This window comes from Castor canadensis, chromosome 14 (genome assembly GCF_047511655.1).
Source record: "Castor canadensis chromosome 14, mCasCan1.hap1v2, whole genome shotgun sequence".
Classification (NCBI taxonomy): Eukaryota; Metazoa; Chordata; class Mammalia; order Rodentia; family Castoridae; genus Castor; species Castor canadensis.
The window spans coordinates 35,641,842-35,657,322 of NC_133399.1; the positions used below are offsets into that span (position 1 = coordinate 35,641,842).

The 15,481-nt window shown below is 42.9% G+C and overlaps 1 protein-coding gene across 3 annotated transcripts; it reads left to right on the forward strand.

The window, feature by feature from the left end:
* Positions 1-10,886: 10,886 nt before the first annotated feature.
* On the forward strand, positions 10,887-14,541 carry LOC141416393 (CD209 antigen-like protein 2). Of its 3 annotated transcripts, XM_074053434.1 has the most exons (7): positions 10,891-10,938; positions 11,051-11,114; positions 11,477-11,566; positions 11,867-11,937; positions 12,350-12,501; positions 13,176-13,285; positions 14,290-14,541. In XM_074053434.1, exons 2-5 carry the CDS (start codon positions 11,110-11,112, stop codon positions 12,469-12,471), a joined length of 288 nt encoding a protein of 95 aa, XP_073909535.1. In that variant the 5' UTR covers positions 10,891-10,938; positions 11,051-11,109; the 3' UTR covers positions 12,472-12,501; positions 13,176-13,285; positions 14,290-14,541. The 3 variants fall into 3 exon arrangements, 2 of the variants coding, with proteins under 2 accessions (XP_073909535.1, XP_073909534.1); XR_012441125.1 differs by lacking the exon at positions 11,051-11,114 and having other exon boundaries at positions 10,887-10,938; positions 12,350-13,285; XM_074053433.1 differs by lacking the exon at positions 10,891-10,938 and having other exon boundaries at positions 10,949-11,114; positions 12,350-13,285.
* Positions 14,542-15,481: the final 940 nt, after the last annotated feature.

Genomic DNA, 15,481 nt, shown 5'->3' on the forward strand with positions numbered 1-15,481 from the left:
TTCCAGGCAGAAACTTCTGCACTCTTATTCTCCAATTTTGTTGAAGAGAAAACTTAATAGATAATAAAAAAGACATAGCATTTTTACTAGTTTGAGATAGATAGTTATACAGAGAGATTCTTAGCATTGCTTCCATGTACATGTATATTACAACCCACACTGGTTCATCTCTACCAGACCTCTTCACTACTCCCTGGTCACCTTCCCATAGTGGCCTCTGCCAGTTTAAGATTACTATATTTGCTTGCCTACAGTGGGCACATCAGCCACATTCAGGTTTTAGGTTTCCTTCCCTTTCCCTATTCCTCCCATTTGCATTCTGACGTTGGTGTGTGACCCATGTCCAATAATATTACTGCATTTGTTTTAGGTCTATAAACCTCCTATGAGGGAGAATATATGATTTTTGGCCTTCTGAACCTGGCTAACTTCACTTAAGATGATGTTCTCCAGTTCCAACCATTTACTTGTGAATGATAAAATTTAATTCTTCTTTGTAGCTAAATAAAATTCCATTGTGCATAAATTTCTACATTTTCTTAATCCATTCATTGGTAGTGAGGCATCTTGGCTGTTTCCAAAACTTGGCTATTGTGAATAGTGCTGCAATAAACATGAGTGTGCACGTGCCTTTAGAATAACCTGAGTTGCATTCCTTCAGGAATATCCCTAAGAGAGGTATTGCTGGATCACATAGCAGATCTATGTTTAGTATTTTAAGAAGCCTCCATATTGTTTTCCAAAGTGGTTGTACTAGCTTACATTCCCACCAGCAGTGTATGAGGGTTCCTTTTTTCCCACAGTCTCACAACATTTGTTATTGGTGGTGTTCCTGATGATAGCTATTCTACTCGGAGTGAGGTGGTATCTTAGTGGGGTTTTGTTTTTTTTGTTTTGCTAAAAATTTATTTTTTATTTATATTTTTTGAGACAGGATAGCCCAGGCTGGCCTTGAACTCTGGATCTGCCTGCCTGTGATGGGGATTACAGGTGTGAGCCACCATGGCCAGCTTCTTCCAGTAAATGTCTTGTGCATTTGATTCTGCTTCTTCAAGAACCCCAAGTGGCAAGTAACACATTCATGGTCTGGGCTAGTGGTACCAGAAAGTTGATCCTTGGGGTGGGTGGGCAGACCTGTGGACTTTACGTCAGCAAATGCTGTAGACACCATCACCTGTGCATAGGCGGAAAGGAGGAGCGGGGCTTAGTGGGGTTTTGATTTGCATTTCCTTTATGGCAAGGGATGGTTAGCATTTTTTCATGTGTTTTTTGGCCATTTGGATTTCTTCCTTTAAAAAAGTTCTGTTTAGTGTTGGGAACCAAAATCCACAGTCTGACAAGGTCACTGTGGCTTAGCAGAATTCACACAAGATCAGAATCTGCAGGTGCACCATGTCTCTATCATGGGGGAAGGAATACTAAATGGTTTCCCTTGACTTAAAAGAAATTTATACTTAGTCAAGGACACTGGCAGTAAGAATGCAGGGTGGTCAAAGCAGAAAGGTTGTAACTAGGTCAGAGTGTTTTTGATGTTTAAGTCTCTTCCTCTTTTGTATAATGCTTGCTAAGAAAAATAAAATTTGGCCAGTTGGTCATCAGCCTTCTGGTCTCTCTATTATGTGTCTTGTCTGTTCATTCCTATCCCAATCCCTTTTCAGGTTTAGGACCCTTGCGATCCCAGCAGTTTAGTCCAGTTGCCCACTTCCTTATTGGATCATTGATTTTGGGAAAGTTTAGTTTTTTTGAGCTCCCTATATATTCTGGTTATCAGTACTTTGTCTGATGTACAGTCAGCAAATATTTTCTCCCATTCTGTGGGTGGTCTCTTCAATTTAGAGATCATTTCTTTTGTTGTGGAGAATCTCTTTAATTTCATGTAGTCCAGTTGTCCATCCTTTTTCTTAGTTTCTGGGCTGCTGGAGTTCTAGTGAGAAAGTCCTTGCCTATACCTATTACTTCCAGAGTATTCTCTGCTCTTTCCTGTACTAACTGCAAGGTTTTAGGTCTGATATTAAGGTCCTTAATCAACTTTGAGTTGAAACTGGTACAGGGTGATAGGCATGGACCTCATTTCAGTGTCTTGCAGGAAAATAACCACTTTCCCAAAAACGTTTGTTGAAGAGGCTGTCTATTCTCCATTGTATGTTTTTGGCACTTTTCTCAAAAATAAGGGGGGCATAGCTGTGTGGATTCAAATCTGGGTCCTCTATTCTGTTCCACTGGCCTTCATCTCTGTTTTTGTGTCAGTACCATGCTGTTTTTATTGCTATGGCTCTGTAGTATAATTTGAAGTCGGGTATTGTGATACCTCCAGCATTGCTCTTTTCACTGAGTATTGCATTGACTATCCGCAATCTTTTGTGTTTCCAAATGAAATTTGGGGTAGATTTTTCAATTTCTGTGATTTTAATGGGAACCGCATTAAACATGTAGATTGATTTTGGTAGTATAGCCATTTTTACTACATTGATTCTACCAATCCATGAGCACAGGAGATACACCTGCTGTAGTCTTCCTCAATCTCTTTCTTCAGTAGTTTGTAATTCTCCTTGTAGAGGTCATTCACATCCTTTGTTAAGTTTATTCCTAGGTATTTGGGGTTTTTTGAAGCTATTGTAAATGGAATTGTTTTCAAATATTCTTTCTCAATTTGTCCCCTGTTGGTGTATAGAAAATGTATAGAAAGTTGATTTTGTATCCTGCTGCATTGCTGAAGTTGTTTATGGTGTCTAGGAGTTTTTGGGTAGAGTTTTTTGGGTCTTTGAAGTATAGGATCATGTCATCTGCAAACAGGGATACTTTGACTATTCTTTACCTATTTGTATTCCTTTTATTCCTTCTTCTTGCCTAATTGCTCTGGCTAGGAATTCCAGTACTATGTTGAATAGGAGTGGGGATAGTGGGCATCCTTGTCTCATTCCTGATTTTAGGTGGACTGGTTTCAGTTTTTCACAATTAAGTATGATGTTGGCTGTAGGTTTGTCACATCTAGCCTTTACAATGTTGGGGTACTCTCCTTCTATTCCTAGTTTTCTTGAAACTTTTATCGTGAAGTGGTGTTGAATCTTATCAAAGTCTTTTTCTGCATCTATTGAGATGATCAAGTGGTTTTTGTTTTGCTTCTATTAATGTGCTGTATTACATTTATAGATTTGCATATGTTGAACCACCTCTGCATCCCTGGGATGAAGCCGACTTGGTCGTGGTGAATGATCTTTCTGATATGCTTTTAGATTTGGTTTGCCATTATTTTATTGAGGATTTTTGCATTGATGTTCATTAAGGAGATTGGCCTATAGTTCTCCTTTTTGGAGGTGTCTTTGTCTGGTTTTGAGATGAATGTAATACTGGCTTCATAGAATGAGTTAGGCAGTGTTCCTTCAGGGGAAGGTTCTGACTCCACTTACCCTTGTGGTTCAGTCTTAACCAGGAGTCAGACTTCCCCATCTTCAAACAGGATTAAGCAAGACACTATGTTTCTGAAATGATGTTCCTGGGGGCCCAGTGTAGGCCATGACACATAGTAAGTATTTAATAATTTTGTTTGTTTGTTTTCTGTTTTACTTTTATTTTTGCAGAGTACAATGTTCCCAGCTTTCAGGGGCAGCAACAGATCTATCAGGAACTGACTGATCTGAAGGCTGGAGTGGGTGAGTGACTGGAAACTGGGTCTTCAAGTGCCTAAGAGGGGCTCAATGTGGTGTCACTTGCTTGAGTCATTATCCTCATCTGGGGTGAGATTACTCATCTGTGAATCCTGGGTAAAACCCAGGATTGTATTAGGTGATCACAAGGGGCTGAGCACTCTGTAGGTCCTCAGTTAAGCCAGTCTTCTGGCCTAAGTTCTGAGCCCTAAAGCCTCTACTTATTCCAGTCCAGAGGAGATGGGTTCTCCTGGAATGAGTAAGGAGATAAGGCAGTGAATGGGGGAGCCCACACACACAGGGTGCTTTTTCACTGTGGAGGGCTTGAAAGCTAGACAGACATAGGAACAAGGACATCCAAGCATGGCTCCACCCTGACCTGTGTCTCCCAATAGACCGCCTGTGCTATCGCTGTCCCTGGGATGGGACAGTCTTTCAAGGAAACTGTTACTTCCTCTCCAAGTCTCAACAGAGCTATCGCAGCCTACCAGGAAGTGGGGGCCCAACTAGGAGTCATCAAAGTGACAAGGAGCAGGTAAGCCTGGTGGAGGATCTCTTTCTGTCTGGGGCATGCATCTGACCACTGGCCAATTGGGGAGAATATGGTTAGTCATGCAGGTTTTTATGAATGAGTTGTTGCTTGTTCCAGTTAGAAAGGGCAGAGAAGAAGAATAACAATGAAAGGTCCCATGTACCTTGCACAGTGATGCACATGAGTTCTGAACATGATGAGTGCTTTGGGGAACACTAATGTGTAAGTGACAGCTTTTGTTGTGCTGGCTTATGTTTATCAACTTCCTCTATTGGAATAGAAGTCCTGATTTGTATATTTAATTATTATGCTGGTGTAAATTGCCACATTGGCTGATGGGAGATAGGGATGGTATGTCACTCAGTGCAGAGCTGAAAACAGGTGGTGTACATGATGAGAAATCATGAACTTGTATAATCTGGCTCCAGAACTTTACATCCACTAACAAGTGAGATTACACAGACATTCTCAGGAGTCATAACCTGGATAAACAGGCAATCTCACCAAACCCGTGTGATGGGAACCCAGCAGTGCTCATTCTGTGTGCAGTCAGAACACACACGTGAGGGAAGACTCAGACCTCCTAAGCACAGCCTGCTACTCTAGAAGGCTGAAGATCAGATGGCAAGTAGAACTTCCTGCCAAAAGCTTGGGGAAATACTGGATGAATAATGGGGGGCAAAGCTCCCACCTGACTTCTCCTTCCCCTTTTCAGATCTTCCTGCAGCAGTCCTCTAAGAATGAAGGTTGCATGTGGATGGGGTTCTCACACAAGGAAGAGAAAAGAATGTGGAAGTGGGTGGATGGCTCACCTCTGTCATTCAGGTAGATCCATGGAGAAGGAAACACCCAATGGGATGGGTAGGTCTCTGAACTCTGACTTGAGTTGTAGTTGTGGCTCTTATGCCAGTTCCTTGTCACCAGACATAGCAGTCTGAGACAGTTACTGAGTGCAGTTCCACATCCATATCCATATGTAGTTAGGATGGCAGGTGCCTAAAATTCTACCATCAGAACTATGGGAAGAGATTTCAGCCTGTGTGCCTTTAATTAAAAGTAATTACAGTGTGTTAAAAGTATAAGTGTTTGGAAGGACTAGGGGGAGGAGGGAGCTGCATGATAGAGAATGAATAACATTGAAATACATTGCATCTGAGTTGGAAGATGATATAACAAAACACACAGAAAGCTGTTGAATAATAAGGGGTGGGGGAAAGTATGTTGTAATTCAAGTACAACATACTTACAGTTGAAATACCTTAACAAAACCCCTTTGAACAATGAACATACAATTAAAAATGAAGGACAGTAATGTAAATCAGGTTCTGATGGGGGTGGATACTTTTGGGAGGGGAGATAGTGAAGGAGGGTGAAGTATACTTTATATACTTGTATGAAAATAGAGCAATCAAACCTGTTAAAGTCATTTTAAGTACTGCAAGAATGGTATGGGAGTGAATGTAACCAAGGAACATTGTAAGCACACAAATAAATGTCACAATGAAATTGTCTTATACAAAAAATATGTGTGAATAAATACATCAAAATGGAAAAAGAAATGAGAAAACATAAGGCAAACATTGAAAAGATAGCTTTCTTCTTTATTAATAAATTTTTAAAAATTAGGATATATTTGTTTCATGGGGGGATTCATATTGACAATTCCAAATAGGCTTATATTGTACATTGGTTAGGTCACCCCACCATCTCTCCCCCTCAAACCCTCCCCCATCTCACTTAAAGCAGTTGCAAGGGATTTCTTTATTCTATTTCATATAAGCATATAAGGTCCATCAACCATACACCCTCACCTTAATCTCCTTCTTTTACTTTCCCCCCTCCCACAAGTACCTGCACACATACTGTGCCTATTTTACAGTCTTGTCTTTTGATATTAATATTTAAGTTGATATTCAAAGGGGTTTCTTGATGTATCCCATGCTGTGGGTATACTTTACTTTGGTCCATTCAACCCCTTCCCTTACTCTCCCTTGCCCCTTTACCTCTTACTCTCCATTTTCAAACAGCTTTCCATACATATCCTTATATCTTTTTCCTTTACAGATGGCATGTTTTATGATATTGTTAACGCTCTATCATTCTCCTTTCCTTTCCCTTCTTCCTCAAGTTCCATCATTATAAACATGTTCTACATGAGTTTATATATGATCATGCTTGTTTTTGTGTAGGTTTATCTTTTGCATCTACCATATATGAGAGAAAACATGTGGTCTTTGTCTTTCTGAGCCTTGATCACTTCACTTACCATGATGTCTTCCATTTGTAATTCCTTATGGCTGAGTAAAATTCCATTGTGTATATATACCACATTTCCTTTTGATACTTACAGATTCCAAGGGAGGGAGCATACACCAGACTGTAGGGTAGTATGCTAGGAAGTATCAGGCCCTGTAGGAGGCAGTGTGGAATTGAGGTCAAAAGCATTTATTATGTTGTACACGGAATGGAAGAGATGAAGCAGAGTATTCAGGCTTAGTATTTTCTAGTTTGGATGTCAGTGGTTTCTGGGATGTAGATGTCTGGTAACTGGCACAGGGAGGTTCATAATGACCCTAAGTTCAAAAGCCAGGTAAGGGAGGAGGTTGGGATGTGGAGTCTGAGTTGGTTGGCTTTATCTGAACTTTGCACCCTTAGCAGGAGTGTGTGTTGACTCCTCTAATGCATTGGAGTCAGCAAGGGTCAGTTGCCTCAGACAAAGGATGTTGACCATTTACATACAGTGCAGATGTGAAAACATCAAGTTTCCAGGAGCAGAAATGTGGTTGATACAGAGTTCCTGCACAGAGGCTCGCACTCTGCATGGTCATTGCAGCTTCAAACAATGGAATTTTGTGCAGCCATGAAGAACGAAATGTTATCATTCACTGGTAAATGGATGGAATTGGAGAACATCATTCTGAGTGAGGTTAGCCTGGCCCAAAAGACCAAAATTCATATGTTCTCCCTCATATGCGGACATTAGATCAAGGGCAAACACAACAAAGGGATTGGACTTTGATCACATGATAAAGTGAGAGCACACAAGGGAGATATGAGGATAGGTAAGACACCTAAAGAACTAGATAACTTTCGTTGCCCTCAATGCAGAGAAACTAAAGCAGGTACTTTAAAGCGACTGAGGCCAATAGGAGAAGGGCACCAGGAACTAAAGAAAAGGTTAGATCAAAAAGAACTAACCTAGAAGGTAACACACATGTACAGGAAAGCAATGCATGTCAACTCCCTGTATAGCTATCCTTATCTCAACTAGCAAAAACCCTTGTTCTTTCCTATTATTGCTTATACTCTCTCTTCAACAAAATTAGAGATAAGGGCAAAATCGTTTCTGCCGGGTAGCGAGGGGGTAGGGGGAGAGAGGGAGGGGGCGGAGTGGGTGGTAAGGGAGGGGGTGGGGGCAGAGGGGAGAAATGACCCAAGCATTGTATGCACATATGAATAAAATAAAATTTTTTTTAAAAAGAGGTATTGGAATGCAAGGGAGCTCAATGGTGTTGGGAACAAAGACTGTGCAGGGTTTAAAGTTGATGGTTGAAACAATGACCCATGTTTTCTTGACAAACTCTGGATCTACAAGAAGTCTGTGACCTCTTGCTCCATGAAGTAAAGTCTGGATTCTCCACAGCCCACGCAGCACATTCTGCCTGCCTAGGGGCAGAAATTAACCCATGTTCAAGCCAGTTCCCGCTCACTCTCTGTTAACATTGCAATCTTTGCAATAGTTCTAGGACACTTCTCTGTCACATTCCTCATTTCTTATGGATCTGGGACACTGCTGTCCTTCACATTTTGTCTCCAGGATCCTTTGGGTGTTTTAATTGTGGTTTGGATCATTCTTTGACATTTTTATTTCTGGAAAAGGTCTGTGATGCGTGCTGCTCAAATGCCACTATTCAAGAGACCAGAGTTGGCAGGAAGGAATCCAATTTATTGAAAGATCAGACCCTCAGAAGACACAGTTGCTTATCCTCAAACCTATACCTTGGGGAACTCAGAGACACGATGGCCTTTTATAGGGAGGGGAAGGAGTTACAGTGGGACAATGGGTATGAAGGCTGCATGCTGTGTGGGTCTTTCTCATCCAGGGCATGTGTCTCCTTTTTTTCTCTGTCTGCAATATTGCAACAGAAATTATCCTCCTAGCATAGTTCCTAAAAATTCCTTAATCAGACATATTCCTCTGAAGTGACACCTGAGAACAATTTACCTACTCTGTGTTAGTTGATGCAGAGCCATAAAGGCCAAGGAAGGGCATTACCAGGTCACCAGATGTTCTGAGTCTTGTAAATATAAAGAAAAACTTCAACAGGTAACATCATAGCCATTTATGGTGGCTCCTCTTTAGCATTTATGAACTGGGGGAAAATGGAGGGGAACTCATGCTTGCAAAAGGACTAGGGAGGGAAAACCACTTGCTGAAGAACAAATGGAGGATGGAGTGAAAGTAACTCTTCCAAGGACAACTTCCAAAGGAGCAGTTTGGTGATGGTTTAATACAGTGAGCAAGTGAGGGATAAACACAGGGCTGGGTTGCTCCATTGGTCTGCTCTGTCTTATCAATGACAGCAGAGAATTTGCTTTCCCCCTTGCCTGTGCAGTTTCCCTGGCTGCAATTGCTCATTATGCTTGCTCGATGCACCAGGAATTATTTTCCAGTTTTAAATTGAGAAGTAACTCACATGCAGTACAATTCACAAGTCTTATACAACAGACCCTTGACGTCTACAGGTATGGGGTTTCAAGGAGACTTCCAATGAGGAGAAACCATGCATGCTCAGGATGCACAGAGTTCAGTACTGTACTAAAGATGTTCATTTTTAACATAACCCACCCAAGTTCCACCAAGACTTTCAGCAAGTCTAAACAATTACACTTTAGCATGTAAATTAAGCAAATTAACATTTATCTTGCTTTTGGGGCACCATTTGCTTTTGTAGGTGGCTTATTTTCACAAAATTCAGGGCAGAAAAACACTCACCACATCACACAATGATTTACACACAACTGACAACAATATAGGACCGACCATGAGCATATCCACATCAACTGAGTAGCATAATTTAAATTTGGAATTTTTTGGTTATTTTATACTTATTTTGTTTTTATCGATTTATTGTTTTCTGATAGTGCTTGGTCAAAACCACGTGCAATAAATCTGCAATGGAGGCGAGCTAGCTATATTTCTTTTACCTATAGAAATAGGTCTTGAACCAATGTCCAAGTCAAAGAAAAAAAACACTTACAGCTCTCAAAAGACATTCTTACATCTTCTCCTGTTCAGTCTCAGTCTCCATTACCCTTTCAATGTAACCCCCAGGTTGACTTTACATCCAACGTTAGTTACACCTTTTCCTGAAATCCATTTATAATCAAATCTCATAGTATGTACACTTTTGGGGGTTGGAGCCTCATGCACTCTAGGCAACCTTCTGCCACTGAGCAACATGTCTAGCACCTGTAAGTACACTTTAGCTTGGAGTGCTTTCGTTTGTGTGTGTGTGTGTGTGTGTGTGTGTGTGTGTGCTTCTGGAGTTTGAACTCAGGGCCTTACCCTTGCTAGACAGGCACACTCCTTTACTCTTTCAGAGCTTCATGCGTGTTCTTAGATTAGTAGATTGCTTTTGTATTGCAGTATGGTACTCCAGTCTGTGAATACATTAGATGTTTTTCATTCACTGCTGGTAGCCATGTAGGCATTTCCAATTTTGGACAACTGAATAAAGTGATTAGGAGACTTTTCCATTTCTTTCTTGAGACAATTTGACTGCTTTTAGTTCACAGTGTGGACTATGAGTCAGACTCTGTAGGTGTGAATCCCATAGTCACCATTAACTGGCTCTGTGATTGTGTGCCAGTGACCTAACCTTGTTGTTCTTTATCTTCTCACAACTCTTTTTGTTATTTCTTTTGTTGTTGATTTTTTTTGGTGGGACTAGGGTTTAAACTCAGGGGTTCTCACTTGCCAAGAGGCTCTCTACTTCTTGAGCCACACCTCCAGTCCATCTTGCTCTTTTTATTTTGGAGATGGGGTTCTCACAAACTGTTTGCCCAGGCTGGCCTTGAACCATGATCTTCCCAATCTCAGTCTCCCAGTTAGCTAGGATTACAGGTGTGAGCCACTGGCTCCCAGTCTTACTCTTAAATGGACAGGAGATCACCGAGCACAAGGTCTGGTGACTAAATGAATGAGCATGTGATACAGAAAAGTGCCTGAAAATAGCAGACATTAAATAAATACAAGCAATGATGATTCAACCTCAAGGTCAAAGTCAGCAGACCTCACCATCAGTGAAGCATCAGCAAACCAAGGCAACAAAGCCTTGGCTGGAGCCTATGGTGTTTGCAGAAATACAGTGGGCATAGGTAGCCCACCCTTTCTGCATGTGGAGGAGACACAACAATGCAATTTTACTTCATAAGTTGTTCGTTTCATTAAAGCCATCACATAAGTTGGCAATACCGCATGTGGAGTAGTTTTTCTACTAAAGCCCCTAATCTCATCACCCATCTCTGAAGTTCCTGGAAAACCTGGCATGTGCCCTGCTGTGTCAGATGCTCAGCCCCTCCCTCTGCCTCTTCCGGTGCTGGTACCCACTTCTTTGTTTTTATTCCTGAGTAAGCGTAGATTAATGGGGTGATGGGCAGGTTGTGGCCAATAAAACCTTATGGTCTCAGGCAGTCCCAGGCACTGAGAATCAGCAATGACCATGAGTTACTCAAGAGAAGCAAGTGCACAGCAGCTGGGTGAGGCTGGGAGCTCCGGGGGTGGAGAGGCTCAGGTCTCAGCTCTCCCAGGCTCTGCCTGATGCAGGAAGGAGCTGATGATCCATAGCTCCTCCTTTAATTCCTTTAAAAGCTCTGGACTCCAACTTCTGAATTCAATAGCTGCAATTGAGCAGTGTCAAGAGCTGAGTCATGTGGTAGGAGTGAAAAGGTCCTCTCAGATATTTGGGTCCTGGGGGAGGTAGAGGTTGGGTGTCTGGACACCTGGGTCCAGGGGAGGTAAGATTGGGACTCTGTACATGGGGTTTCTTGAGAAGTGGGGTTTAAGATTCTGCTCTCTTGGGGCCTCAGAGGTGAAGGTTGAGACTTGGAGGATGGGACCTAGAGTCCTGAATCCTGGTTGGTGAAGTCTTAGGCCTAGACACTGGGCACTGTAGCGCTAGAAATTGGGACTTGGATCATGTGCCCTTGGGAGGAAAATATTGGTGAGCAGGTTGTCCTGGGGCCAGGGTGAGGCAGGGACACTATTGTGCCAAAACTCCCACCTTCTCTCCTTTAGGGTCTCTGGGACACAGCCATGTTCTCCTGGTCCTGCAGCTGCTCTCCATCACACTCTTGGCTGCACTTCTGGTGACCATCCTTGCTCAAGGTCAGAACAAGCCTGAGGGTTGGGCTCCCTGGTTGGGTCCTTCAACCGGGGCAGCAATGTCCAGGAGGGAGGCAGTGCTGAGGTTTACAACAGCTTCTAGCAGTTTCTCAGGGCCTTTCCCACCTCTGCTACAAGAGAAGGGAGGACCCTGGCTCCACTTTCACTTGTGGTTCAGCCTTCTCTGAGGGTTAAGTTTTTTCTCCTTAACTGAGGTTAAACAAGATTTGGTGGTCAGAATTCATGTCTCTGGTGGCAAAGAACAAGTCATGGTAATTTTAGTTTCTGTTTTTCTTGGCACAGGCTTCAAGGACCCCAGATCCCAGGGAAAGGAGAGGATTTATCGAAACTGAGCCAGCTGAAGGCTGGAGTGGGTGAGTGAACAGAAAGTGGGTCTGCAAGTACGGGATGGGTAGTATCCACTTAGCTTAATCTAAGAGATATCTCCGAGCCTCAGTTTTTTCTTCTGTAATTGGATAACACAGGGTAACACTGAGGATGGCACTTGGGGTTCACAGAGAGCCATGCACAGAGAAGGGACTCAATTAAGTCAGTTTTCTTGCCTCTTTTCTGAGCTCCCCCTATTTCTCCCAATCTTGAGGAGATGGGGCCAGGAGTCCTGGATCCTCTTGGGGTGGGGAAATAAATCAGGAAATCAAGAGGAGAATGGTTCATCCAGGATGCTATATGAAGGGAGAGCCCTGACTGTGGAAGCCTTGAAGGCAGGGTGGGACAGGAACATGGTCATCCAATTGTGGGTCCATCCTGACACGCTTCTTCTAACAGATCTTCTGTGTCGCCCCTGCCCCTGGGACTGGACATTCTGTCAAGGAAAGTGTTACTTCTTCTCCAATTCCAAACGGAACTGGAATGATGCTGTCACTGCCTGCCAGGAAGTGGAAGCCTAACTAGCGATTTTTGAAACTGATGAAGAGATGGTGCGTCCTATGTGACTGTGTCCTGAATCTGGTCATGGCCAACTGGGAGGAGATGTTTGGTCAAACAGCATTTCCTGAAAGCAGGATCCTTAGTCCTCTTGAAAAGGGAGGAGTAGAAAGCTAGGAACACAGGGGTAGGAAACATATTGCTAGGAGACACTCATAAGTTCTGTACATGAGTGACTACTTTAGGGAGTACCTAAAATGTAAGTGATGCCAGCTGGTGTGCTCTATTGGGACAAGTGTCCTGATTTGAACCTTTTGCCAATTTCTCTGCTGTGAATACTGCCACCGTATCTGAAGTCATGCTCCTGATGGAAGATCACTTAATGCAGAGCTGAAAAGAGGTAATGTGCATGATCAGCCATCATTAATTGCTGTGATCTGGTCCAGCAGTTTAAACCCAATCATGAGTAAATTTGTGTGGACTTCCTCAGATCGCATTCTACAGAAAAACATGCTGTATTTCCAAGGGTGTGGTAAGAGGCCAGCTTCATGCATTCTGTGTGTAACTCAGAGCCCATTGCACATAGGATGCAGATGTGGAAAGGACTCGAGCCTCCTGAGCACAGGTGGGGACTCATGGCCTGATATAGAAGAAAGTTGAACCTGGTGAGACAGTAGCTGAAAATGAAGGGGCATAAATCTCCCCTAACTCTTCTTCCGTCCTCCAGAGGTTTTTGGAAGTGATTTCTACAGATAAAGGATCAACCTGGATTGGCCTCTCAGACCTGAAACATGAAGGCACATGGCTCTGGTTGGATGGCTCATCTCCATCACAAAGGTACCTGGGAGAAGCAAACTTCCTGTACAATGAGTTGGGGTCCTGAAACTCTGACTTGAGCTATTATTTGGGTTCCTCCATGACTCTCATGCCCCCACAGCCACAAGAGTTGGTGATAGAGGGGAGGAGGGAGGTCTTCATATGCATGTGCAGACAAGATAGCAGGTACCAATAATCAACCATCATAGCCGCAGTAGGATTTTGGAGCCTGGGTAAGTGATTTTAAATATAGCATATTCAGAGAAAATATGAGGGTTAGTAAGGAACAGGACAGGGGACTGCTGCCATTGAAAACATAACTTGTTACACTCACAGTTCTCAGGAGGTGTCTACATCATTCCTGGGGAGCCATCTGGGGGAAGGTCCAGGGTTGGTCATGAGGCAGAAGTGGATGAGTTGTTATCAAGAGCCTTTATTATTTCCACTGGGTGCTGGTGGCTCACGCCTGTAATCCTAGCTACTCAGGAGGCAGAGATCAGGAGGATCGTAGTTCAAAGCCAGCCTGAGCATCAACAAAAACCCATCACAGAAAAGAGCTGGTGGAATGGCTCAAGGTGTAGGCCCTGAGTTCAAACCCTAGTATCACAATAAAAAATATTCTTTATTATCTCCATAGGAGACAGGATCAACAGACTAAGATTGGCCAGTTTTAATCAATTATGTGGGGTCTGGGGTGTAGATACTTTCCCGTGTTTTCTGGTACTTAGCTCTGGAGTGGTTATAGAAAGTGTATAGTGATCCAAATTACAAGAGTCTGATAAGGGAGGTGGGCAGAATTTGGATTTGTTGGCTTCCATCTGATAAGCACACCTGAATCTGGAAGAATTCTCACAAGAACCAGAGTCCACAAGGGTCAAGGGCCAAGGCCAACTGGCTCAGGCCCTTGGGCCTGGAACAAGGCATGTCCACCATATGTATGTAGTTTAATGTGAAAGCCTTGAGTTTCTATGTGGAGCAACAGAGTAGGGCTGGGGTAGAGACTCACATTTTTATTATCTTTCTAGCTTCATCAAGTATCAGAAGACAAAGGAGTTCAACAATACAGAGGAGAAAGACTGTGTGGAATTTAATGATTTTAAATGGAATGCTGACAGATGTGAACTTGAGAAATTCTGGATCTGCAGGAAGTCTGCAGCATCCTGCTTCAGCAAGTGAAGTCTGATCTCTCTCAACAGCATGATCATCCCTGCGATATGGGAGTAATTTACACACACTTATGCAGTTCCTTCTGCCTGTCTGTAGACATTGAGATATTTACAGTATGTCACAGAGTTTATGTCCTATGGGGCTAGTTCACTGTTGCTTCTCCAGTATCTCCAAGTTCCCATTGCTTTTGAGTTTGTGCTTATAACTTTATACAATTTCTGTGAAATACATTCATCTTCTGCTTCTTCTTGCTGAGATCAGGGTTTGCATTGGCATATGTAGCTGACTTGTTTCTTGAGGTTTTGTCCCATCCTTGCTTGCTTTCCTTCCATCTACTCTATTTCCATCCACTTCCCCTGCACTTGTTTGCTTAGGGAACTTCTCTGGTAGTCATAGCTCATCCAGCAGACTAAAAGCACCCAGGAATTACTTTCTCTGGTCAACCAATGCCAGTCTATATTGGTGTATAAATATCTCTACTCTCTTCTTGTTTGATGATGTTATGGTGGAACCTGAAATGAGCCTTCCAGATTGCACTTAAAAGAAGGAGTGTTGCCATGGTTGCAGGGAATTCTGTTGGAGGCGACACTCACCTGTTATTCTCTTCCTGACTCAACTCAGCCACGGGGAGCTGCCTTCTCCAAGGTCGACTATTTCCTGGTTGAGTTCACACAATGGGTGTTGAAGAACTGGGCATGATTGCCCAACAAGGGGGCAACTCTGAAGGACCATTCCATTCCTAGGGATCCCCCTAGGGTGAGCCTTGGTTGTGGTCAGAACTCCTTGAATCATGCCTTTCCCCATTCCTAATTCCTTCCCATGGCATTTTATACATATGTATATACATACATACATGTACATACACACACATTTACACCTTTCTCTGGATTCTTGAGTGATAATGGTGTCTTTTCCTATTCATGAGGAGCGCTTTGACCATCCTTGAACTTAAGTCAATGGAGTGGGTGGCAGTTCAGAAATCTCAGGATAAAGCTTGTTACTTGAAAGACCAAATAAGTGACAGGAGGGTTGGAACTCTTCATCCCACAT

Coding starts and splice junctions, on each gene's coding strand:
- LOC141416393 (XM_074053434.1), top strand. Junction 11,567..11,866: donor GGTGACCATCCTTGCTCAAG/GTCAGAACAAGC, acceptor TTCTTGGCACAG/GCTTCAAGGACCCCAGATCC. Junction 11,938..12,349: donor CCAGCTGAAGGCTGGAGTGG/GTGAGTGAACAG, acceptor TTCTTCTAACAG/ATCTTCTGTGTCGCCCCTGC.